We start from the raw sequence: 26,820 nt of genomic DNA, 5'->3' as shown, positions 1-26,820 counted from the left end.
ATCTGTATGTATAGTGTGTATGTTATCGTGTGTGTTTGTGTGTGTGCATCTCCCCATCTTAGCTACTACTGCATCAATATGCTTTGACCATGACAGTTTACAATCTAGGGTTACTCCAAGCAGTTTAGTCATCTCAACTTGCTCAATTTCCACATTATTTATTAAAAGTTTTACATTTTAGTCATTTAGCAGATGCTCTTATCCAGAGCAACTTACAGTAGTGAATGCATACATTTCATACATTTTTTTTCTCCATACTGGTCCCCCGTGGGAATCGAACCCACAACCCTGGCATTGCAAACACCATGCTCTACCAACTGAGCCACACGGGACCATTTAGCTGAGGTTTAGGGTTTAGTGAGTGTTTTGTTCCTAATACAATGCTTTAAGTTTTCGAAATATTTAGGGCTAACTTATTCCTTGCCACCCACTCTGAAACTAACTGAAGCTCTTTGTTGAGTGTTGCAGTCATTTCAGTTGCTGTAGTAGCTGACGTGTATAGCGTTGAATCATTCGCATACATAGACATTGGCTTTACTCAAAGTCAGTGGCATGTCGTTAGTAAAAATGTAAAAAAGCAAGGGGCCTAAACAGCAACCCTGGGGAATTCCTGACTCTAACTGGATTATATTTGAGAGGCTTCCATTAAAGAACACCCTCTGTGTTCTGTTAGACAAGTAACTCTTTATCCACATTATAGCAGGGGGTGTAAAGCCATAACATATGTTTTTCCAGCAGCAGACTATGATCGATATGTCAAAACCTGCACTGAAGTCTAACAAGACAGCCCCCACAATAATTTTATTATCAATTTCTCTCAGCCAATCATTGGTCATTTGTTTAAGTGCTGTGCTTGTTGAGTGTCCTTCCCTATAAGCATGCTGAAATTCTGTTGTCAATTTGTTTACTGTGAAATAGAATTCTTTCTGGTCAAACACAATTTTTCCAGAAGTTTAGTAAGGGTTGGTAACAGGCTAATTGGTTGAATATTTGAGCCAGTAAAGGGGGCTTTACAATTCTTGGGTAGCAGAATGACTTTTGCTTCCCTCCAGGCCTGAGGGCACACACTTTCTAGTAGGCTTAAATTGAAGATGTGGCAAATAGGAGTGCCAATGTCATCTGCTATTATCCTCAGTAATTTTCCATCCAGATTGTCAGACCCCGGTGGCTTGTCATTGTTGATAGACAACAATACTTTTTTTCACCTCTTCCACATTGACTTTACGGAATTCAAAAGTACAATTCTTGTCTTTCATAATTTGGTCCGATATACTTGGATGTGTAGTGTCAGTGTTTGTTGCTGGCATGTCATCCCTAAGTTTGCTTATCTTGCCAATGAAAAAGTCATTAAAGTAGTTTGCAACATCAGTGGGTTTTGTGATGAATGAGCCAATGAAGGAGCCGAGTTGGCTTTTTTTCCCAAAATGTAATTTAAGGTGCCACAAAGCTTTTTACTGTTATTCTTTATATAATTTATATTTGTTTCATAGTGTAGTTTTTAAAATGTTTTTATTTAGTCACATGATTTTTTAATTTCAGTACGTTTGCCAATCAGTTGGGCTGCCATACCTTTTGCCCTATACCTCTCAACCATACAATTATTCAATTCCTCATCAATACAACAGGATTCAACAGTTTTTTTAGACAATTTAATCATTTAGCAGACGCTCTTATCCAGAGGAACTTACAGTAATGAATGCATACATTTCATGCATTTTTTTGTACTGGCCCCCTGTGGGAATTGAACCCACAACCCTGGCATTGCACACACCATGCTCTACCAACTGAGCCACAGGGAAGGCATATCAGTCACCACCGCGTCAGCGTGGCAACCTCTTAAGTACCTGCGAACTGAGACGAGGATATCGGTCTGTGATATCGCAAAGTGTTTCACCAGTGGGAGTCATTGGGTCAGTTGCTGGACTGATGCCATTAGTGTCATTGTAAGGGGTGACAGTCCCCAACAAAGCAGAAGGTGTATCATCGGAAGCAGAGTATACTCTGCGCATCGATGTTTTTCTTGCTGAGACGGCCGCAGTGCTTGCGGAAGTGTCTTAAGGGCAAGAGAAGTTCATCTCAGCTATCGTATTGCACGACTGCAAGGAGGAGGGAAGTTGCTTATTCACAGAGACAGCTGGCTCGAAATCATGAAAAGAATGGTCAATCAGGTTGGCTGATGGAATGTGTAGAGATATAGTAATATGTCCTTGGATCGGATTCTGCACCAAGAGGTTTCTAAACGTCTTTTTCCCAAGGGGTGCTTTCGACAGATACCCCTCGTGAATGACTGCGTTGCAGCTAGCGTTAGGGGAAGACAGTGTGGTCAGTGGAGAAGGCACTGTTCCCTGTGACCATACCTGGTTGGTTTTCCAATCCATCAATGGGAGTAACCGATCAATCAAGTCTGCTCCAAGTAGCAGGGGTACAGTTTCGAGGCTGGTAACATACACAGGGTGAACAAGCGATACGTCCTTGAAGTGTAGTTTCAGCATGACTCTCAATGTGAGAGGCGAGGTATTCTGGGTGACCCTCGAAGTGTAGTGTCGCATTGTTCCACCTTTAACCAATGTTTAGTTGGCTTCAAAGCCCTTTTGAGATCATTGAACAATGTTTGAGAGATGAGTGATATTGTCGCACCTGAGTCAATTAGCGTATGACAAGTCAAGCAGTCCTCCAGGACTGTTTCCAGGTATGGCCGTTTAGATTCTTGTTTAGTGGACATATTCCCCACAAAGTGGAGTGGTCATTCGGAACGACGTGATGTGCCATTCCTGTTCAAGGTGGAAGCAGATTGACTTTTCAGATTTTGAGTGGGCTTGGCTTTAACGAAGTGTTTTACCTTTTTCTTCGCAACCTTTGTATCATAGTCTATAGACAAAGCCCGGGGGCTTGTTTCTTGATCAAGCAGGCCCTGGATAGGGTCTTGAATGAGAGCGGGAGAAATTTGAACTTTAACGTCCTTGCTATGGGTGTTAATGCCTGCGGACCTGGTGTCCGGTAATTCCCCGTCTAGTCCTTGTGACTTATCTTTTACCCTTTTCTCAAATTGTTCTTGCTTTAGTTCTTCCCGTAGTGGAACTTCTGGAGAACATTGGTCTACGTTTTGATCGTCCTTCAACCCTTTGTTACCCTTGCGCTCTGACACTTTTTGTGGGTTGGGTGCAGGAACGTAGCGAACGGGTCGATTGTAGCGGTAATCATGTTGATGGCGACGTACTTTACAGTTATTTTGACCGCGGAGGTTATTGGAATCATGGTTTTGTGGTAGAAACTGTTGTTGTGCGTCATCTCTCAACGCTCCAATACCTGATAATGCACCCTCTAACTGGAGTGAGTGCTGCTGGTCAAACTTCAAAACCGAGTGGTCAGGGCTGTTAGTGTTGTGAACTTTTGATGCCTCAAAAGCTGTGCTTGCAAGCTCTCTGAGTTGTAAGATAGGCAAGCCAACGTGGGCGGCAGGGCCCAAGTAGGTAATGAAGGTGGGATACATGTTCGACAGAAACATTTGTTTGTATGGTAACAGCTCTTCCATTCCTGTTTCAGTGAGTAGGCCAAAGTAAGCTGAACGAAGCCTATGATAGTAAGCTTGTGGGTGTTCATTCCGAGCTTGTTTGATGGTGTTAGCCAGTGAGCTATCGTGTTTGTGAGTCGCAGAACCACTGAATTCTAATTTCAAAGCTGTGGCAAGTTTAGCGTAGTCATTTAGCACGTGTTGCTGTTGTATACGAATGAACCTTGCCACGTGTCTATTCGACGTTCGCTTCAACAGGTAAACCCTGTCAGAACCCATAGCGTTCGGGTAGCCATCCAACGCGTCCTATATATTTCCATCCTCATCACCTGAGTTCTCTCATCATTCATTTGGTCAGCGACTTCAATAAGTTCTGCTGATTTGTCCTCCGACTTTGTCATTGTGTTCATTAACTGATCGTCTTTGGTCTGCAGCGTTTTGAGTAGAACTGTGCGACTTTGAGTAACGTTCAACAAAACTGCATGCATGTTATCAAGCTGAGCGCTCCTGTTTGTAGATAACTCTTCAGATTTATCTAGTTTGGCATGGACATCATCGTATTTAGTTTTGGCTAAATCGAGTTGTTCCTGTAGCATATGATTTTGTTCCTGTAGAAGACGATTTTGTTGAAGAGCTTGTTCATCGTCATACGTTTTTGCAATTACATTTAAATGTTCAGTTTTCAAGCGCAGTTCCATAGCTAGCAGAATTTTTCCCTTTTCTGCATTTGTCATTGGTTTCCCGGTTCTCTCCACCTGTCCCTTTATGTCTACCATTACCTGCTCGTGCTTCAGCTGTGCACTGCGGTATTGGACAGATGCCAATCTCGGATGGCAAGACATCAGGGCTAGACTGGAGAGAACCTTTACGAGGCCTGCGCCTGATGGTTGATTTTGGAAAGCGTTGTTGTCTGCTTTTCCACTAATGGCATAATTAGGGTTGGTATCACTGTTGAGGTAAGAGATCAATCCATTTACGGGTGAAGGTTCACTAATTAGCGGGCGAGTGGGGACTACCCCCTCTGATAGCTTGCACATTATTAGAACATTTGAAAGGAAAAATGTTTTTCCTAATTTTCCAAAGTTTGATTTTGGAATATGTTGGGAGCTGCAAAGATGATTTTAATCTATTTATAGACGTTAATGAACCATCAGTACTGTACAGTACTGTGGGAGTTGGACGTGAATGAATTTTCAAAAGCAAATTTAATTAATCAACGGTAATGATTAATCATACCTGGATAGGCTATCTGGGAATTAAACTTTCCTTAACCTGGGAAGTTGGTTCATCTAGGTTACTATTGCAAAGTTTAAGACGTCTCATTTAATTGGAAGAACCTAGAAAGGTATGTTCGACAATTTAAATAAATAAATTGAATGAGACGATGATACCCAAGCAATTGAGATTGCTGGATTATCACAAAAGTAATGTTAGGTACATTCACCACTATGGTACACTTTCCCCTCAGGCCACAGCCATATGGGATTCCCGCTGGAGGCGGGACTGATTGATTGTGCTTTGCAAAAGCAGATTTTACTGATTGATCAAATGTAATAAATAATCAAACCTGTATAGGCTATGTGGGAATTAAACTTTAAGTTAACCTGGGAAGTTGGTTCATCTAGGTTACTATTGCAAAGTTTAAGATGTCTCATTTAATTGGAAGAACCTGGAAAAGTATGTTCGACAATTTAAATAATTAAATTGAGAACGTCTGGATTATCATAAAAGTAACCAGTAGTTTAAATGTTAGGGTACATTCACCACTATGGTACACTTCCACCTAAGGCCGAAGTCACATGGGATTCACTCCCGTCAGTAAGGGGTTTTACTGAATGTGCTTTGCTAAAGCAGATTTTACTGATGAATCTATTTATGATAAATTAAACCTGTGTAGGCTGGGAATTATATTAAAATATTAAAATATCTGAAAGTTATATTAGGAAAATTATAACTTTGTAATCTGAATATTTTCCTAGGTGCCCCGACTTCCTAGTTTATTACAGTTACACGATTAATCAGTTTAATCGCGTAATAATAATTAGAGAGTTATTTGATAAATATGTCTTCAGTTTTAATGATGCCAAAGACACAACACTAGATATGGCTATTATATTGTGATCACTACATCCTATGGATTTGGATACTGCTTTAAAGCAAATATCTGCAGCGTTAGTAAAGATGTCATCAATACCTGTTGCTGATTTCATTCCTGTGCTGTTTGTAACTACCCTGGTAGGTTGACTGACAACCTGATCCAGGTTGCAGCACTGGTGACAGTTTGAAGTTTTTTCCTGAGCTTGATAATAGCCAGTCAATATTTAAATCACCAAGAAAATATACTTCTCTGTTGATATCACATACATTATCAAGCATTTCACACATATTATCCAGATACTGACTGTTGGCACTTGGTGGTCTGTGGCAGCTTCCCACAAGAAAGGGCTGTTGTAAGTTCACCTTCCAACAGGACAACGACCCTAAGCACACAGACAAGACAATGAAGGAGTGGCTTCGGGACAAGTCTCTAAATGTCCTTGAGTGGCCCAGCCAAAGCCCAGACTTGAACATCTCTGGAGAGACCTGGAAATAACTGTGCAGCGATGCTCCCCATCCAAACTGACAGAGCTTGAGAAGATCTGTAGAGAAGAATGGAAGAAACTCCCCAAATACTTAAATGCCAAGGTTGTAGCGTCATACCCCAAAAGACTCAAGGCTGTAATCGCTTCAACAAAGTACTGAGTAAAGGGTCTGAATACTTATGTAAATGTGATATTTCCATTTTTTTGTTGTAATACATTTGCAAAAAAATCGAAAAACCTGTCTTTGCTTTGTCATTATGTGGTATTGTGTGTAGATTGATGAGCGTAAAAATTATTTCATCCATTTTAGAATAAGGCTGTAAGATACCAAAATGTGGAAAAAGTCAAGGGGTCTGAATACTTTCCGAATGCACTGTATCTACCTTAATGACCTCGTACCCCTACACATTGACTCATTACTGGTACCCCGTGTGTAAGTTATATATGAGAGAGAGAGAGAGAGAGAGAGAGAGAGAGAGAGAGAGAGAGAGAGAGAGAGAGAGAGAGAGAGAAAGAGAAAGAGAAAGAGAAAGAGAGAGAGAGAGAGAGAGAGAGAGAGAGAGAGAAAGAGAGAGAGAGAGAGAGAGAGAGAGAGAGAGAGACCGTGAACCGTGTACAACGCGCATAAAATATTTGATATCAAAGTATTGCAGAATCATATTATAGACCCTCTCCAGCCGGTGGGGGTCCCTTGTCAAGTAATTAACAGCCTGGCAATAACTGAACACAGCTGCTGCTTTCTGGGCTTTGTTTTGTTTCCAGGCTACAAGGTGCTATCTAGAACCTAAAAGGGTTCTTCAGCTGTCCCCATTTGAGAACCCTTTGAAGAACTGTTTTTGGTTTCAGGTAGAACCTTTTAGGTTCCATTTAAAACCCTTTCCACAGAGGGTAGCTATTCTGTATTTGAAGAGAAGAGACTGACATCAGACACAGCGCTATGCTCCCGAGTGGCGCAGCGGTCTAAGGCACTGCATCTCAGTGCAAGGGTCATCACTACAGTCCTTGGTTCAATTCCAGGCTGTATCACATCCGGCCGTGATTGGGAGTCTCATAGGGCGGCGCACAATTGACCCAGCGTCGCCAGGGTAGGCAGTCATTGTAAATAAGAATTTGTTCTTAACTGACTTGCCTAGTTAATTAAAGGTTAAATTAACAAACAAAAAATATATACTCTGCATCATTCATCGTTACCTAACACATTTTTTTTTCAAATGGTGTCCTTTACGCATAAAATACGCATGGCACATTGGCTTGTGGGCTGTAACACCCCTGTTGATACTGAATGTGATACCAAGCCACAATGTCAAATGCTTTGACAGCTTTGACATGATAAGTAGATTGGATGGGGAAAAGTGATTTGTCATTCATATGAGATCTAAAGTGTTTAATGCAGTGCATCTCAACCAAAACCTTTTTTTGCTGCATTATAGAGAGGGAAGGTGTGCAGGTTTATTGAACATGACCATGTTGGACTAATACTTTTTACAGTTTTTGATAGATAATGGTTTATTTGAGTGCTTATAAAAACATTCATATGTCAAAATTCAGAATTTAAGTATATTTAGAAAAACAACATTTGCTCATTAACATGCAAATGTATACATTTGGCATGAAAATATGAGTAATTTGAAATATTTTGAGTCAAAATTACATACTCAGCTTCAAATTTACAACAATAATTTAGAAAGTACACGCAAGTACGTTCACCATGATAACATTACATTTTAAGACAATTCAGGGATTTTACCAAAGAACCTGGAATTGCTAAATTGTTAATACAGAAAAATGACACTTTTACAATAAAAAGTTACATGATAGACTATTGTATATTGTCATGTCCCTGAAAAGCGACACAGGCATAATAAGACCATAATATACATCTGACAAAGCCTGGTGGAATCCCTATCTACACATGCTTTTTAAAATCATTGAATGGATTGACCTAAAAAATGTATATAATATAGAAATATATCAAGCAAGTACATCGAGTTTGGAATGAACAGACCTGGGTTCAATACTATTTAAGGTATTTCAATTACTTTCACATCCATTTCAAAGTAAGTATTTTGATATTTTTTCTTTGGAAATACAAGTATTTTCTACTACTTCAAATAGAAGTAGTTGATTCGGTCACATTATTTGAAAATACTCAAATACACAGAAAATAAGTTTTTAAAATATAAATACTTAATTAAGCATGCATTTGAACCCAGGCCGGCCACAATCCAATGGTTAGGACTTTGTCTCTGTAAACCTGCAAGCACTATAATATATCAGCAGCATTATCATGTTGATGGCACATTTTGGATGTGGACAAGTCATCTGCCAAGTTAAAAATGACAAAAAGTATTGAATACAATATCTGGATATAACTAAATATAATCATGTTTTTAAATCCCTTTTCAGTTTTGATATTCTGCACTGCTACAGTAAAGGCAATATGTATTATTTATTTTTATTTAACTTTTACTTATTCAGGGGATCCCAATGGAGGCCAGGGTCTCATTCACAATAGTGCCCTGAGAACAAACAATTCACAAATCAACATAATTCAATAAAACAGAAAAAAATGAAAATACAAGACACAACAGATACATTTCAACAACACAAATAAATCATTACAATCAACCAAAACACTCGCAAACCTCAGAGAATGTATTCCACATCAGCGTTCTAAACTGCCCTGCTGGCACCAGGGATTCAAGATGTAATGAAGATTGTAAATGATTCCAAACATGAGGGGCGTTAAAACTAAGGGCTAATTGACCTAGGTTGGTAGAGACACAAGGGACCTCAAGAGTTAACCAACCCTGTGAGTGGTTTTGGCGCCTCGTGTTTTTCTACTTTAACATAGGGCGGAGCACAGTGTCGTCCTGGTCAGGGTTTGGCCAGTGTAGGCTGTCATTGGAAATAAGAATGTTTTCTTATCTGACTTGCCTAGTTAAATAAAAAATACAAAACAGAGAAGTGAGATATGTTGGAAGTTTGTGCAGCAGAGCCTTGTAATCAAAAAGGGAGAAATGAAGTGATCTACAGGAAATTAGAGAGGTCCAGCCGACCTTCTGATAAAGCATGCAGTGATGAGTATTAAACCTGTCACCTGTGAAAAAGCGAAGCGCGCTATGGTACACTGCATACAAGGGTTTTAGAGTAGCGGCTGCTGCCTTCTGATAAATGGTGTCACCATAATCAAGAACTGGCAGGAAGGTTGACTGGACTTTAAATCTCAGCTTCTTAACTAGCTCTTCCATATGTTTTTTTAAACATAACATTTTTGTCAATCCAAAAGCCCAGATATTATAGGTGGGAACCTGCTCGATGAGAGAACCATCCAATGCATAAATGTGTAAACCATCTGAAATGTTTATATGAGAATTAGAAAATGACATACATTTAGTTTTTCCCACTTTCTGCAAGGCAACAAAATCAAATTGCAGCTCTAACATACTGTAGTCTGGTCAGCATTAGGGGCAGTAGTGTACAAAACAAAATATGCATTTCGTGAACTAACACTCGCACTATACATTTATTCCCCCCTTACTAGCTCTGACTTTGTTTATGTCTACTTTGATGAGGAAAAGTTTACTTACTATGACTGGGATACAGTATGTGGTTGTCCCACCTAGCTATCTTAAGATGAATACACTGACTGTAAGTGGCTCTGGATAAGAGTGTCTGCTAAACGACTAAAATGTCAATGTAAATAACAGTGTCATCTGCATACAGATGAATGTTACAGGTTTTTGCAGATAAACCAATATTATTTAGATAAATAGTAAAGAGGATAAGTCCCAAAATGGACCCCTGCAGGACACCTTTAGTAATAGAGCTCCGGTGGAGGTGTCATAATACCCATAAAACCTAGCGGTCAAACAGGGAAATGGTTTCAATCGTTTTTCCACCATTCATTTTTCCCATAGGGGATTTTAGAAACACATAAAATAAGGGCTGTGTTTCATGTAGGCTTACCCTGACGTAATGTTTTGATAACCATGCAAATCTCTCTAGGACAAGGTGACTTTTATCAATATATTTGCCTCTATTTACTCTCAGTAAAACTACAAATCCCAGCAAGCTCCTGCAAGTCAACTCTAGCTGACATCTTTGCTAACAGGTATTGCGTCAATTTAAAACTTGCACAAGACAGTTCACAGATTTCTCAATTTACAGAAATTTAGCCAATTTATTCATTACAAAATGTAGCTAACATTAGATAGTTAATCTAGAGATTGTTACCTTTGCCTCAATTCGGCAGGCTCGTCCAGATCATCATGGCATTTGTCGTTTTTTTATGATAGCCACATTAGCAGCTAATTAGCGTTTCACTTTTGGGGGATAAATACAGGAAAATATATTGATAAAAGTAACCTTGTCCTAGAGATTTACATGGTTATCAAAACGTCATGCCAGGGTAAGCCTATATGAAACACAGCTCTAATTTGAAGTGTTTCTAAAATCCACTATGGGAAAAATGAATGGTGGAAAAACAATTGGTAACTTGACACCATTGTGTCCTGTCTGTGAACATTTGAACGAAAACCAAATTAAAGGAGACATGGACGCTATTAAAAAACAACTGGCAATGCAATTAAGATCAGGGAAATTGCCTCTGTGTATTGAAACAGGTAAGATCAGAGATATTGCCACTGTGTATTGAAGCAGGTAAGATCAGAGATATTGCCTCTTTGTATTGAAACAGGTAAGATCAGGGAAATTGCCTTTGTGTATTGAAACAGGTAAGATCAGGGAAATTGCCTCTGTGTATTGAAACAGGTAAGATCAGGGAAATGTCCTCTGTGTATTGAAACAAGTAAGATCAGAGATATTGCCTCTGTGTATTGAAACAGGTAAGATCAGGGAAATTGCCTCTGTGTATTGAAACAGGTAAGATCAGAGATATTGCCACTGTGTATTGAAACAGGTAAGATCAGAGATATTGCCTCTTTGTATTGAAACAGGTAAGATCAGGGAAATTGCCTCTGTGTATTGAAACAGGTAAGATCAGGGAAATTGCCTCTGTGTATTGAAACAAGTAAGATCAGAGATATTACCTCTGTGTATTGAAACAGGTAAGATCAGGGATATTGTCTCTGTGTATTGAAACAGGTAAGATCAGGGATATTGTTTCTGCGTATTGAAACAGGTAATATAAGGGATATTGTCTCTGTGTATTGAAACAGGTCAGTTTGTGGTGAAATGGAAGAGGAAAGACTATGTAACTATTGTGACCTCGAAGAGAGAACTCAATTAATTTTATCCTCTATTGCCCTTTCTACTACGATATACGCTTTCAGAAATTCCACCAGATCTACCCTGGCATTATGTGGCTGAGCGAAAAAGTTTTTTGTCCATTGTGTATTTCTGTTTGCAGAATTTTTTTATAAAGCCTGGAATAAAAGAAAAAGTGTGACAGAATGAAATTCAAAGTGCACATATCTATATAGACTGTGTAGATCACTCACACTATGCTTGTAAGTAAGCATTTCACAGTAAGGTCTACCTACACCTGTTGTATTCGGTGCATGTGACAAATAAAATGTGATTTGATTTGTGCCAGACAGGGTTTAAACGCCATCTGTAATGAATTTGTATTCTTTTTTACAGCTCTAGGGTTGTTATTATTATTGCTTGAATAACCTTATCTACTACTATGTATTGATTTCTTGTTCATTCTTTATGCGATGCACACTGCACAGAACACTGGAAGAATTATCACTGAATAATCACTGTGAATCATTGTAATGTTTGTTTATGCGTCAGTAACTGGCGATTTGACACGGAAATACAATATAATTCATTCATTTGATAGTTCCCAAACCACGTGCACATCATATACACATATAATAAATAACAATTTAGTACAGAACATACAGTATATAAAAGCTGCTATACATACAGTAGATGTAAAGCAGATTGGTAGGCTACATCCATTTTCTGACTTTAACATTAATAATATAAAGCCATTGACTCTGGAAGCAAACAATAATGTAATTGTAAACAAACAAACTGATCATTTTGATCTCATGAATGGTCAGTTCTTGCATCCATAGCTCTGTCTATCAATTTGACAGTGGTTACATTCCTCCAGCCCCATCTCTCAGCTGTTTACCAAAACAAGTGGTGGGGTGGCCGCTTTGTTTTTTTGAATCGCCGCTTGACCCTTAAATAATAATCTTCTTCTATTAGCATCTTGAATTAAGTGCTCTCAATGAAGAGTTTCTAATTGTGAATGTTGTTGACCATAGAACATTATCCTATTACAGTATGTTCAATATACCAGTCTACAAAGATACTGTGTACATAATAGTTGATGTTTCTTCATTTCAGTGTTCTGCCTAAAGTTCAACATTTTAATAATGCTACCTGACAGAAAGCCTTATGCGGAGTGTCATTCTGCATTCAAATACTCGTCAGCCTCTCCAGAAAGAGGCGACAGTACGATCGATGCTTGTGCTACGTTGCACTTCAGTATCTTGGCGCATCATGTGTCAGAGCTTTGTGTCAGAGCACTGTGGTTACCTGGGTGACTTCCGAGCTCATGTCATCGTTTGGCTGGTAGCGTGAGTCCAAAGACAACATCTCCATACCTAGTCATACCGGTTGATTGGACCTCTCCACCCTGTTGGCGCTGGAGTGCTGCTCGCACTGGTGCTGCTGGTGGGGGCGGGTACGAGAAGAATTCTGCAGCTCCAGCACAGAGGGACTCAAGGGGATGCAGAACTCGCGGAAGCAGCGCTTGAAGTTCTCATCCAGGAAGGCGTAGAGGACGGGATTTAGGCAGCTGTTGGTGTAGCCCAGAGCGATGCAGAAGTGCCAGGTGACGGACTGCAGCAGGGAGTTGGGGATGTTGATCAGGGCTTTGATGATGACGTAGATGTGGATGGGCGTCCAGCAGATGATGAAGACGGCCACCACCACCAGGACCATGCGGGTGATGCGCCGCAGGTTGCGGTCCTTCTCCTTGGAGCCGGACAACATGCGCACGCTCTTCAGGCGCAAGATCATTAGCCCGTAGCATACGGTAATGATGAGGACCGGGATGATGAAGGCAAAGATGAAGACGCAGATTTTCAGGAGATTCTCCCAGTACCAGGACGGGTGTGGGAAGATCAAAGTGCAGTCGATGATTCCTGAACATGTGAAGATTGAGTACAAGACACAGTTGAAGGAACGTAGTACATGAGGAAACCAATAGCTTCACAGCAGTCTTTTTCACAGGTACAGTTGAAGTCAGAAGTTTACATACACCTTAGGCAAATACATTTAAACTCAGTTTTTCACAATTCCTGACATTTAATCCTAGTAAAAATTCCCTGTCTTAGGTCAGTTAGGATCACCACTTTATTTTAAGAATGTGAAATGTCAGAATAATAGTAGAGAGAATGATTTATTTCAGTTTTTATTTCTTTCATCACATTCCCAGTGGATCAGAAGTTTACATACACTCAATTAGTATTTGGTAGCATCGCCTTTAAATTGTTTAACTTGGGTCAAACGTTTCGGGTAGCCTTCCACAAGCTTCCCACAATAAGTTCGGTGAATTTTGGCCCATTCCTCCTGACAGAGCTGGTGTAACTGAGTCAAGTTTGTAGGCCTCCTTGCTCGCACATGCTTTTTCAGTTCTGCCCACAAATTTTTTATTGGATTGAGGTCAGGGCTTTGTGATGGCCACTCCAATACCTTGACTTTGTTGTCCTTAAGCCATTTTGCCACAACTTCGGAAGCATGCTTGGGGTCATTGTCCATTTGGAAGACCCATTTGCGGCCAAGCTTTAACTTCCTGACTGATGTCTTGAGATGTTGCTTCAATATAGCCACATAATTCTCCTTCCTCACAATGCCATCTATTTTGTGAAGTGCACCAGTCCCTCCTGCAGCAAAGCACCCCCACAACATGATGCTGCCACCCCCGTGCTTTACCGTTGGGATGGTGTTCTTCGGCTTGCAAGCCTCCCCCTTTTTCCTCCAAACATAACAATGTTCATTATGGCCAAACAGTTATATTTGTGTTTCATCAGAACAGTGAACATTTCTCCAAAAAGTACAATCTTTGTCCCCATGTGCGGTTGCAAACCGTAGTCTGGCTTTTTTATGGCGGTTTTGGAGCAGTGGCTTCTTCCTTGCTGAGCGGCCTTTCAGGTTATGTCGATATAGGACTCGTTTTACTGTGGACATAGATACCTTTGTACCTGTTTCCTCCAGCATCTTCACAAGGTCCTTTGCTGTTCTGGGATTGATTTGCACTTTACGCACCAAAGTATGTTCATCTCTAGGAGACAGAACGCGTCGCCTTCCTGAGCGGTATGACGGCTGTGTGGTCCCATGGTGTTTATACTTGCGCACTACTGTTTCTACAGATGAAAGTGGTACCTTCAGGAGGTCTACAATTTTTTCTGGGGTCTTGGCTGATTTCTTTTGCTTTTCCCATGATGTCAAGCTAAGAGGCACTGAGGTGGAAGGTAAGCCTTGAAATACATCCACAGGTACACCTCCAATTGACTCAAATGATTTCAATTAGCCTATCAGAAGCTTCTAAAGCCATGACATCATTTTCTGGAATTTTCCAAGCTGTTTAAAGGCACAGTCAACTTAGTGTATGTAAACTTCTGACACTGGAATTGTGATACAGTGAATTATAAGTGAAATACTCTGTCTGTAAACAATTGTTGGAAAAATTACTTGTGTCATGGACAAAGTAGATGTCCTAACCGACTTGCCAAAACTATAGTTTGTTAACAAGAAATGTGTGGAGTGGTTGAAAAACGAGTTTTAATGTCTCTAACCTAAGTGTATGTAAACTTCCGACTTCAACTGTAGATAAAGCTACATAGGCCCCGAAGCATTGCTCATAATGTTAGCCATAATAGTCAGCTATTTGTTAAACAACCTTGTGCTGCCTGCTTCTATTCCCCAAGCTGACATCAGATAGAGTTCCTTCAAGAGACTGCAAATAACACCCATTCTCCTCTAACCAATAAAATGAGCTATGATGGTTTTTACAGGCATTTTGAAAACCTAATTCAGGAGACGCATCACAAATTTTTGTAACAAGTTTCCATCCCACTATTATACTGAACCGATGCATGGACTTTAAGACTCTTATACATGGTGGAAGCTGCTAGTCTATGGTTATATTAGTCATCTATAAAGACTACATGGTGGAAGCTGCTAGTCTATGGTTATATTAGTCATCTATAAAGTCTACATGGTGGAAGCTGCTAGTCTATGGTTATATTAGTCATCTATAAAGACTACATGGTAGAAGCTGCTAGTCTATGGTTATATTAGTCATCTATAAAGACTACATGGTAGAAGCTGCTAGTCTATGGTTATATTAGTCATCTATAAAGACTACATGGTAGAAGCTGCTAGTCTATGGTTATATTAGTCATCTATAAAGACTACATGGTAGAAGCTGCTAGTCTATGGTTATATTAGTCATCTATAAAGACTACATGGTAGAAGCTGCTAGTCTATGATTATATTAGTCATCTATAAAGACTACATGGTGGAAGCTGCTAGTCTATGGTTATATTAGTCATCTATAAAGACTACATGGTAGAAGCTGCTAGTCTATGGTTATATTAGTCATCTATAAAGACTACATGGTAGAAGCTGCTAGTCTATGATTATATTAGTCATCTATAAAGACTACATGGTAGAAGCTGCTAGTCTATGGTTATATTAGTCATCTATAAAGACTACATGGTAGAAGCTGCTAGTCTATGGTTATATTAGTCATCTATAAAGACTACATGGTAGAAGCTGCTAGTCTATGATTATATTAGTCATCTATAAAGACTACATGGTGGAAGCTGCTAGTCTATGGTTATATTAGTCATCTATAAAGACTACATGGTAGAAGCTGCTAGTCTATGGTTATATTAGTCATCTATAAAGTCTACATGGTAGAAGCTGCTAGTCTATGATTATATTAGTCATCTATAAAGACTACATGGTGGAAGCTGCTAGTCTATGGTTATATTAGTCATCTATAAAGACTACATGGTAGAAGCTGCTAGTCTATGGTTATATTAGTCATCTATAAAGACTACATGGTAGAAGCTGCTAGTCTATGGTTATATTAGTAATCTATAAAGACTACATGGTAGAAGCTGCTAGTCTATGATTATATTAGTCATCTATAAAGACTACATGGTAGAAGCTGCTAGTCTATGGTTATATTAGTCATCTATAAAGACTACATGGTAGAAGCTGCTAGTCTATGGTTATATTAGTCATCTATAAAGACTACATGGTAGAAGCTGCTAGTCTATGGTTATATTAGTCATCTATAAAGTCTACATGGTGGAAGCTGCTAGTCTATGGTTATATTAGTCATCTATAAAGTCTACATGGTGGAAGCTGCTAGTCTATGGTTATATTAGTCATCTATAAAGACTACATGGTAGAAGCTGCTAGTCTATGGTTATATTAGTCATCTTTAAAGATGCACTATGTAGAAATTGCTCTGCAATTTTCTGGTTGCTAATTTCAGTTTGTGACAAAACAAGCAAGTATAGTGTAGAGCCTCCATACTCAACTGGCGGACCAGAACCGGAACCAGAACGGGGTCAATACGGACCGCAGGTTCCAAAGAAAAAACATATATATTTTTTTTTACATGTTTCGGACCCCTGGTATCATAATAACACACATAACTCACATTTCTATGTGAAGTTGGTTGGGTCGCCCCAAAAGTTACATATTGCAGCTTTATAGCATTATATTGATGAATAGAGTTGGAAACCTACATTAAGGCCAATTAGGGATGAACACTTACAAAACATTATTTAATATAGCCTCTGATTTGCAGTTCTAAATCCACCATTATGTAAAAGTTAATGTCACATGTAAACCTAAATAAAGGAGCTGAAAGTGTTCTTATTGTATGGTAATAAAAAAGGCTTCATAGCTAACATGGCACTCTATTTCTCTCTATGACTCAGACCCAGACCATGTGTAGAACAGCAAAATGTTCATTTGGCGAATTCCATTCGCTTCACAGAAATGAAATGAAATGTAAAACATAATTGTTACTCTCTCGCTACTGTGGTGTACTCACTGACATTATAGATAGGCTGCCTACAATTGAGGATGAAAGAAAAACAGCATGGGGAAACGTACTGTCATACTTGCCATTATCGGTTACAGTAGTTAAGGCGGTGAACATGACAGGCAGACCGATGGCAGAGGACAGGATCCAGTTGCACACGTTGACAATCTTTGCGTTACGGGGCGTGCGGAAGTCTAAGGCCTTGACGGGGTGGCACACTGCAATGTAACGGTCAATACTCATGGTGGTCAATGTGAAGATACTGGTGAACATGTTGTAGTAGTCGATGGATATCACTATCTTGCACAGCACGTCTCCAAATGGCCAAGTCCCCATCAGGAAGTTGACACTCTGGAAGGGCAGTGTACTGGTGGCTAGTGCATCAGCCAAGGCCAGGTTGAAGATGTAGATATTTGTGGCGGTTTTCATTTTAGTGTATCTGGAAAGATAACATACAGAAAGAAAAATCAGAAGACAAATAATCTGGACAGCAGCTTGTCTATCTCAAAATCATAGGCTCAGCAATATCTTCGGTTCACCTTGCCATTCATGGCAACGTTTTATCGCTGTGTCTCAGTTTCTCAGACAAATCATGCCACCAAGAACAGGTTTACAAAATATTGGATTTATAAGGAATTTATATTACAAACAAACACACAGACAGATGGTGTATTGACATAGGCCTACATACACTACTGTTAATTAATTCTAATCCAATTTCTCTTTCTTACAGAGTTACCGACTGGGTAGCTCTCGATAACCCTTCTAATTATCAGTGGGTTTTCAGCAGTTAGCTTCGCACACGATTGACTGCATGTCAACTACAATTCCTCCGACAGTGTGTTTTAACGTTTAGAAATGTCAATAATCATTGCTTGCGAAACGGTTTTCGAAATATGCTGATATACCTTTTATCTTTCATACAGTGTCTTTGGAAAGTACCCCTTCCCTTTTCACATTTTGTTACGTGACAGCCTTAAAAATAGATCAAATACGTTTTTTCCCTCATCAATCTACACACAATACCCTATAATGACAAAGTGAAAACAGGTTTTTTGAAACTTTAGCAAATTTATAAAAAAGAAAAATCAATACCTTATTTACATAAATATTCAGACCCTTTGCTATGAGACTCGAAATTGAGCTCAGGTGCATCCTGTTTCCATTGATCTTCCTTGAGATGTTTCTACAACTTGATTGGAGTCCACCTGTGGCAAAAACCAAGCCATGAGGTTGAAGGAATTGTCCGTACAGCTCAGAGACGGGATTGTATTGAGGCAAAGATCTGGGGAAGGGTAGCAAAACATTTCTGCAGCATTGAAGGTCACCAAGAACAAGTTTGTAAGAAGTTTGGAACCACCAAAACTCATCCTAGAGCTGGCCGCCTGGCCAAACTGATCAATTGGGGGAGGGCCTTGTTCAGGGAGGTGACCAAGAACCCAATGGTCACTCTGACAGAGCTCCAGGGTTCTTCTGTGGAGATGGGACACCTTCCAGAAGGACAACCATCTCTGCAGCACTCCACCAATCAGGCCTTCATGGTAGTGTGGCCAGACGGAAGCCACTCCTCAGTAAAAGGCACACGACAGCCCGCTTGGAGTGCGCCAAAACACACCTAAAGCCTCTTAGGCCATGAGAAACAAGATTCTTTGTCTGATGAAACCAAGATTGACCTCTTTGGCCTGAATGCCAAGAGTCATATCTGGAAGAAACCTGGCACCATCCCTACGGTGAAGCATGGTGGTGGTAGCATCATGCTGCGGGGATGTTCTTCAGCGGCAGGAAGTGAGAGACTAGTCAGTGAAAGATGAACGGAACAAAGTACAGAGAGATCCTTGATGAAAACCTGCTCCAGAGCGCTCAGGACCTCAGACTGGGGAGAAGGTCACCTTCCAACAGGACAACAACCCTAAGCACACAGCCAAGACAACTAAAGAGTGGCTTCGTGACAAGTCTCTGAATATCCTTGAGTGGCCCAGCCAGAGCCCTGATTTGAACCAGATCAAACATCTCTGGAGAGACCTGAAAATAGCTGTGCAGCAATGCTCCCCATCCAACTTGGCAGAGCTTGACAGGATCTGCAGAGAAGAATGGGAGAAACTCCCCAAATACAGGTGTTCCAAGCTTGTAAAGTCATACCCAAGAAGACGTGAGGCTGTAATCGCTGCCAACGGTGCTTCAACAAATTACTGAGTAAAGGGTCTGAATACTTAAGTAAATGTGATATTTCCGTTTTTTCTAAAAACCTGTTTTTGCTTTGTCTTTTTTGTGTAGATTTTAGAATAAGGCTGTAATGTAACAAAATGTGGAAAAAGTCAAGGGGTCTGAATACTTTCCAAATGCACTGTATCAGCGGGAAATAATCGTTCAAATAAAAAATATACACTTACTGTAGCAGTTTTGCACAGATCCACAAGCAGTGTGTGCCTCCAGTTGACAAACTACACTTCCTCTCCAGTTAAGTTTACACACAGGTGTTCAGAACACACTACGCTAGATAGCTAATTAGCACAGGTGGCTGCCTATGTCTTGCACCTGTCTTCCGAAACAAGCGATGTAACATGGAGATATGGCCGTGTAGGAACACTAACCCAGTTAAGGTGTGTAGTAATTTTAGAAAATGTATTATTATTATTTTGCGCTGATATGAATGATACGTTCCTTATGTTTCCAAAACTGTACCGCAAGCGATACGTTTTAACAGTCAGAACGATCCTAAAAAAACTCCCCCGGCCAGAAGATACTATCGTCAATAGGCGCTAAAGTTAAAGTACGTTATTGTTAAACAAACAGACAGTCATTGTAATGGAAATTGAATTTTTACTTGAACAAATATTTGACCAGCCTAAATCCTCTCATGACAGGCACTGACAATAGTTCATCAAAATGATTAGCTCCAACAGCATAAAGACAGTGTTGAGTGGATCATGAATGTCATTTCCACCCATTAGATACTACATTGATCTCTTACGTATCATATCAGAGCACTTATGATCCAGTTGGGCTTATTATACCAATTATCCAGGGATACCATAAGTAGTGTTGTCCATTGTGTTTAATTCAACAGAGCAGACTCGATTTTTTATCCGTATCTGTCCGTATTTATCCCCGATCTTAATAATTTCAATCAAAATCATAGTGTTCATTTGGAGCTTATTGTGCTCCGTTACAACAAAGAACGTATTGTTGCAAAATTAAGTACTGTTCACTTTTGTTGTTTCTTAATTTTCATTATTTCTCATTATGAGGCATCATTTGTAGGTTTAATTTTGTTACTTTCTAGGTTCAGCATATTCCTGTACACAAATAAAACTAAAAGGAAACCATTTTCATTTGTATAACTATTCTGCAATAATTTCTTTGTAGTAGTACAGAGAGTAAAGGTGGGTTTACATTGTGGAGATGCGGAATGACTACAAGGAACCGTCGCTTATATGTGAATTAGACTTTCGGAGCAGTCTGACCCTGTGCCGGATGCCTTTCTAATCCAAATCTCCCGGGCAATCTTGTGGACCGACCTGCCAACATTTTACGTTTGCGTGTGCTGCGGATTACCATTAATTACATATTATATAAAAGTTATAAATTGAGATTTGGATGCGTGGGGGGGAAACTCAAGCATGTCGGAGCTTGAACTGTCGTTCCTGCGTCTCCGCAATTTAAAACCTGTTGAGGCCAGGGGGCAGTATTGAGAATTTTGGAAAAAAATATGTGCGCATTTTTAACTGCCTCCTACACCAACTCAGAAGCTAGAATATGCATATTATTGTTAAGGTTTGGATAGAAAACACTCTGAATTTTCTAAAACAGTTTGAATGGTGTCTGTAAGTATAACAAAACTCATATTGCAGGCAAAAACCTGTGAAAAATAGATTTAAAAAAATGAGAATTTTGTGACTGTACTATTTAGTGTCATTGTTTTAAAGATACCACAGTGAGAAAGGATTCAGTTCGCAACTCCTACTGCTTCCACTAGATGTCAACGATCTTTAGAAAGTTGTTGGAAGCATCTGTCATGAATACAGACCGAATTAGAAAGCTTACAAGTTGACACGTCATCACTTCATTTTTTGCGCCTGCGCATGAATCTGAGAAGAGTGTCTTTGTCATTATTGTTTATTCTAGACACTTGATAGGTTGTGTGAAAATATTACTGATGTTTACTGATGTTTCACGTTAAAAATGGACCAAAAGATTAATGCTAAACAACGTTTGACATGTTTAAACAAACGTAAATAGATTATTTACTAGGTTTTCTTTAGCTTTTCGACGTGACTTTACACTGCCCACCTCATTTTGTGGGAGCCTACTGAACGCTAACTATTTGGACATAAATTATGAACTTTGTCAAAAGAAACCACATTTGTTCTGGACCTGGGATCTCTGGCAGCGCCTTCTGATGGAGATAATCAAAGGTAAGGGGATATTTAGAATGTTATTATCGATATTAGATGATGCTAATGCTAACGGTATAGCTTAGCTTAGCTTAGCATATAGCTTATTGTTGTTAGCATAGTACCCAGTTTATGCAAAATGTGATTTCCCAGTAAAGTTATTTTGAGATCTGGCCATTCGGTAGCAATTACGAGATGATAATATATTATTCTTTGAATGACAATATTATAATTTACCAATGTTTTCGAATAGTAATTCCGTGATTTGTAATGCTGGATTCACTGGGAGCATTCGAGCCAAAAAAAATTCTGAATTTCACCGCGACTGTAAATGCTGTTTTTGGATATAAATATGAACTTGATGGAACTAAAAATGCATGTATTGTATAACATAATGTCCTATGAGTGTCATCTGATGCAGATTGTCAAAGGTAAGTGCATAATTCTAGCTAGTTTTCTGTCTGTTGATGCCCTTCTTTGAATTGGCTAAACATTACACGCAGCTATTGTCAATGTACTCTCCTCACATAACCTAACTTTATGCATTCTCCGTAATGCCTCTGAAAATCGGACAGCGTGGTTAGATTTAGGAGATATATCTTTCAAATGGAGGAAAATAGTTGATTATTTGATTATTTGAAATGATTACTCTTGCAGTTTTGAATTCCCCGCCATGGTCACATGACAATGAATCCCAATACCGGGATTAGATCCTGCCCCCTGGCCTCAACAGGTTTAAGGATAGTAAATAAAGTATTGCTATTGAACTTCCCATAATGCCCAAAAAGAAAGAGTGGCATATCTTAAACAGATAGAAAGGCTTGTGTAATTGGCTATATAAATATAAACAATATTCTATGACGTTTGAGAATAACAAATACAATCCCATTATGCTCATCCACATCATTCAGATTGGTTTTTCATGAGAAAATGTTTAATTAATTTCCAATGCAACAATAGCAGTCTGGGATTGTCTCATTTCTTCTCGTTTCCAAAACTCTTTATTATCTTCTAATGTCAATGAGATATTCAGAACAGATAACAGCAAATCATCTTTTTTATTTAGGAAAAATCTCACTGATCACTGTTTAGATAGATCACTAAACCGTATCGTGCCCCTGATTAAAAAGGGGGAAATCTAGTCAGTTGTACAACTGAATACCTTCAACTGAAATGTGTCTTCTGCATTTAACCCAACCCCTCTGAATCAGAGCGGTGCGGGGGGCTGCCTTAATCGACATCCACGTCTTCGGCGCCTGGGGGTTCACTGCCTTGTTCAGGGGCAGAATGACAGATTTTTACCTTGTCAGCACGGGGATTCAATCCAACAACCTTTCGGTTACTGGCCCAATGCTCTAACCACCAGGCTACCTGCCACACCAAAAGGAAGTTAGAGGAAAGAAGTTAGAGACCGTTTCACGAGCCAATGCTAACTAGCGTTAGCGCAATGACTGGGAGTCTGAAAGAACAGCGCACTGAATGGAAGTCTACAGGAACAACTAGCATGCTATAGTTCCCTTAGACGTCCAGTCACTGCTCTAATGCTAGTTAGCAACTTCCTTCAAACTGCACGCAGAGACATAAAAATGGTATCCACGAGTTCATCTGACTCTGGGGAATTTGATAAAGGGCTTCATTGACAAAACCCCGAAGTATCCCTTTAAGATACAAGGCATTTTCTGGATAAATATAATCTCAAATTGGCTGCAGGTAGCCTAGTGGTTAGAGAGGCTAGACAGCAACCGGAGGGTTGCCATTTTGAAATTGTGGGTCTGATGGGAAGAATCTGCCAGGAAGGGAATCCTGGATGCCATTGCCTGCTGTTGTGCCCTTGAGCAAGGCACTTAACCCCCCCCCCTCCAACAACTGCTCCACGGGCGCCAGGGTGACAGCCCCCTGCCCCAACCTCTCTGACTTATATATGTATGTGTGTCATTTGGAGGGGTTGGGATAAAGAGAAAGTGAAATTTCAGATGGACCTCGTGTACAATTGACAAATAAAAGTTAATTTGATCTCAAATGAAGAACTACTCCAAAATAAAAAAACAGCAGCACAGTAACCCAAACAATGAAAAGACGAAGAATTCAACCAAAGGCACATTGTAAACAAATGCACTGCATTTTACTTTTAAATGTAATTTACTCTTGAGCTGACATCCGCAGCATTTACTCTGAATGCAATCTCTGAGAACATCAGGGAAGTTGCCTTGTCGATAGTGCATTGCACTCGGATTGAATCCTGGCAGAAGATTGAGATGGCTGGGGAATGCATGCCAAAATAAATTGAACTATTTTATTTGAAAAGATAATTCATTTTTTGTCTGCTATGTTTGCGCATGGAGTCGTACATTATACGTAAGCCATGGATGTACACAAGGAACCGGGTGTCTTGAGCTTTAAGCGTAACATTTTCCGTGTCTGATGGATGAGTCTGATGTCATCAGTGAAAAAGCCCAGGAAGGAGCCAAGTGCAGGGTGTTTTGTATTGCACATTCTGGAACACAACATGTCTGTCTATAACAACACCATAAAACACAGCAGGGGAGAATTGTTGATTAGGTGAAGCTTGAGTCTCGCAGACAAAACATTATGATTGCCTACCAGTTCCAGGGAGAGAAAGTGAAAATGTGGTTTCCAATGTACTCTGTTTGTAAGGAAGACTAATACTGGACAGAAGGGATATCTGGATCTGGACAGAAGGGATATCTGGATCTGGACAGAAGGGATATCTGGATCTGGACAGAAGGGATATCTGGATCTGGACAGAAGGGATATCTGGATCTGGACAGAAGGGATATCTGGATCTGGACAGAAGGGATACCTGGATCTGGACAGAGGGGATATCTGGATCTGGGCAGAAGGGATATCTGGATCTGGACAGAGGGGATATCTGGATCTGGGAAGAAGGGATATCTGGATCTGGACCTAGGACTGTTGCGGTGACTGTATTACCGCCACACCGGCGGTAACGAGTCATGAAGGCAGTCAAATTCCATGGGACCGTTTAGTCACGGTAATTAGGCTTCTCCAAGCTCTGATGCTGCTGATGGTCATTAGTAGTCTACCAAACTTGCTAACTGACTGGCACTCTATAATCACTCTGACATCAACGCAAATGTGTTCGAAAATCTAATCAAACACTTCATGAGAGCCCATGAGCTCATGTTGGGCAACATTTCTATGCAATTGCATGAGAAAACAAAGTGATGGCCTCTGTTAAAAAGAGGAGGATCCCATCAGCTTTCTATAGGCTAGACCTAGTATATTTATTTATCAACTTTCCTAATATTAACCACAATGCTTCTCTTTAAAACAGGAGTATAGTCTACCTGGCTAGCATGAAAATAAACCACCACAAAAGCGTCCTCCATTTGCTATTTAAGTGCATAGATTACATGTATTTTTTCCCTGCTTCCCCTGTTTCGAGACAGGTGCATAATAACGGTCTATTCTAAATCAAAACAAATTTCACACCTATATTATTTAGTATATGTAAAGACAAGATTAAATCAAGAATAGTCTGATGGGTGACAATATTAGCCTATCACTTGTGAATTATATATTGTCACTTGTGAATGATGCCCAGCATAAGAAACTGACTTTTTTGCAACTTTTTCTATTCATAGTTGCACACCTCATGTAGCCTAGCCCATAGGCCTATATGTTTTAATAACGTTTGCATAACTAATAAAGTGCCCAAATAACCTTTTAAAATTAAGCACATTAATCCGCTTGACAAAGGGTTTAGAGCCTAACTGTCATACATAAGCAGCGCGAGATTCAAGTGTGGGGAAGATAATTTTCACCATAAAAATGCACCTTTATAATAAAAGCATTACATGCATTATCGCATTTGCTGTCACTTTTGATAATGGTGTTTTTCCACTAATGGAACATTCGTGCTTATAGCATACTGCCATGTGTGCATTGCTGCGCTTATAATGTGGAGAAACAGAATATGAATATGTGGACAACTACAAATACCTAGGTGTCTGGTTAGACTGTAAACTCTCCTTCCAGACTCATATTAAGCATCTCCAATCCAAAATGAAATCTAGAAACAGGTTCCTATTTCGCAACAAAGCCTCCTTCACTCATGCCGCCAAACATACTCTCGTAAAACTGACTATCCTACCGATCCTTGACTTCAGCGATGTCATTTAGAAAATAGCCCCCAACACTCTACTCAGCAAACTGGAAGTAGTCTATCACAGTGCCATCCGTTCTGTCACCAAAGCCCCATATACTACCCACCACTGCACTTGTATGCTCTCGTTGGCTGGCACTCACTACATATTCGTCACCAAACCCACTGACTCCAGGTCATCTATAAGTCTATTTGTCATGACGTTGGCCTGTGGGTAAGGTTTATGACCCCCACATAAATACCTTTCTCCCTTCCTTCCCTCTCTCTCTGACTCTACTGAAGGACTCTTGAATAGCCTTTGTTAAACATAGAGAGTCTGGGAACATCAAACAAGTGGGGGGAAAGGAACCATATTTCAGTAATAGAACCAGTTGAAAATATGCGTTGGTACTTAATGTATATGATGTCTGTTCGGTGGTCATCTGAGACATTATGACTGATGACAGGACAACATAAACTGTATCTGGGAAAGTCTACACATTCTAGTTATCAGATTCACATGGAATTGTTGTGCAAATTAAATGTTTGAATATGAAACTATTTGTGATAAGATTAAATGTAATTTTAGCTTCCAAATGAGAGAATTGGGTTATCATAAGGTTAGAGCCCTGCTCAATCAGTGGCCCGCCCCTGTGAAGAGACATGGGTTATAAACTATGAAACACACCCTTCTCTCCCTCCACTATATAAGCCCTTGATGAAAATATAACCTGCTGTTCCGAGGACGATAGGACGACGGTCCATACGTTAAAAAGGACTAACATGTCAACTACAGAACTAAGCCAACCTCAGCGTGAGCTTTGGTTGTGAATGGTATGAACTTTGAACTCTTATTCACTAAAGAAGTGAGACATCCTAGCCGTTGAGTTAGCAACAGCAGCTGTAAACGTGGGCTAGGAAAGGATGGACGACGTATCCAGTCTAACATACAACGAAGATACTACAACGTATCCAATTTACCACCAGAGACATTCTTCCGAGGACAGGAAGATCTCTGTTGGCCAACACGGCCAGCATCTACGACCAACCTACGGAAGCGCAGCTCAGGGTAAATATTTATTGCATTTTCCTTTTCCAAATGGGCGGTAATTTAGGATGCATAAGATACTGTATTTACGAAAGCTTAGCTT

General features: G+C 39.9%; 1 protein-coding gene across 4 annotated transcripts in view; it reads right to left on the bottom strand.

Moving 5' to 3' along the window:
• Positions 1–11,251: 11,251 nt before the first annotated feature.
• LOC115152847 (mu-type opioid receptor-like) overlaps positions 11,252–26,820 on the bottom strand; it is a 34,873-nt gene continuing 19,304 nt past the window's right edge. For 2 of the 4 annotated variants that reach the window (XM_029697721.1, XM_029697722.1), the window contains exons 2-3: positions 17,233–17,588; positions 11,252–13,223 (exon numbers count right to left, since the gene is read on the bottom strand). In XM_029697721.1, coding sequence (XP_029553581.1) covers positions 12,685–13,223; positions 17,233–17,588 — 895 coding nt within the window. In that variant the 3' untranslated portion in view covers positions 11,252–12,684. Of the gene's footprint in view, positions 13,255–17,220; positions 17,589–26,820 lie in introns of all 4 variants that reach the window. The other 2 variants (XM_029697720.1, XM_029697723.1) reach the window with 2 other exon arrangements.

The sequence above is a fragment of the Salmo trutta genome, chromosome 18, assembly GCF_901001165.1.
Source record: "Salmo trutta chromosome 18, fSalTru1.1, whole genome shotgun sequence".
NCBI lineage: Eukaryota > Metazoa > Chordata > Actinopteri > Salmoniformes > Salmonidae > Salmo > Salmo trutta.
Note: the sequence above shows the minus strand (reverse complement) of the source record. Positions and strands in the feature narration are given on the sequence as shown.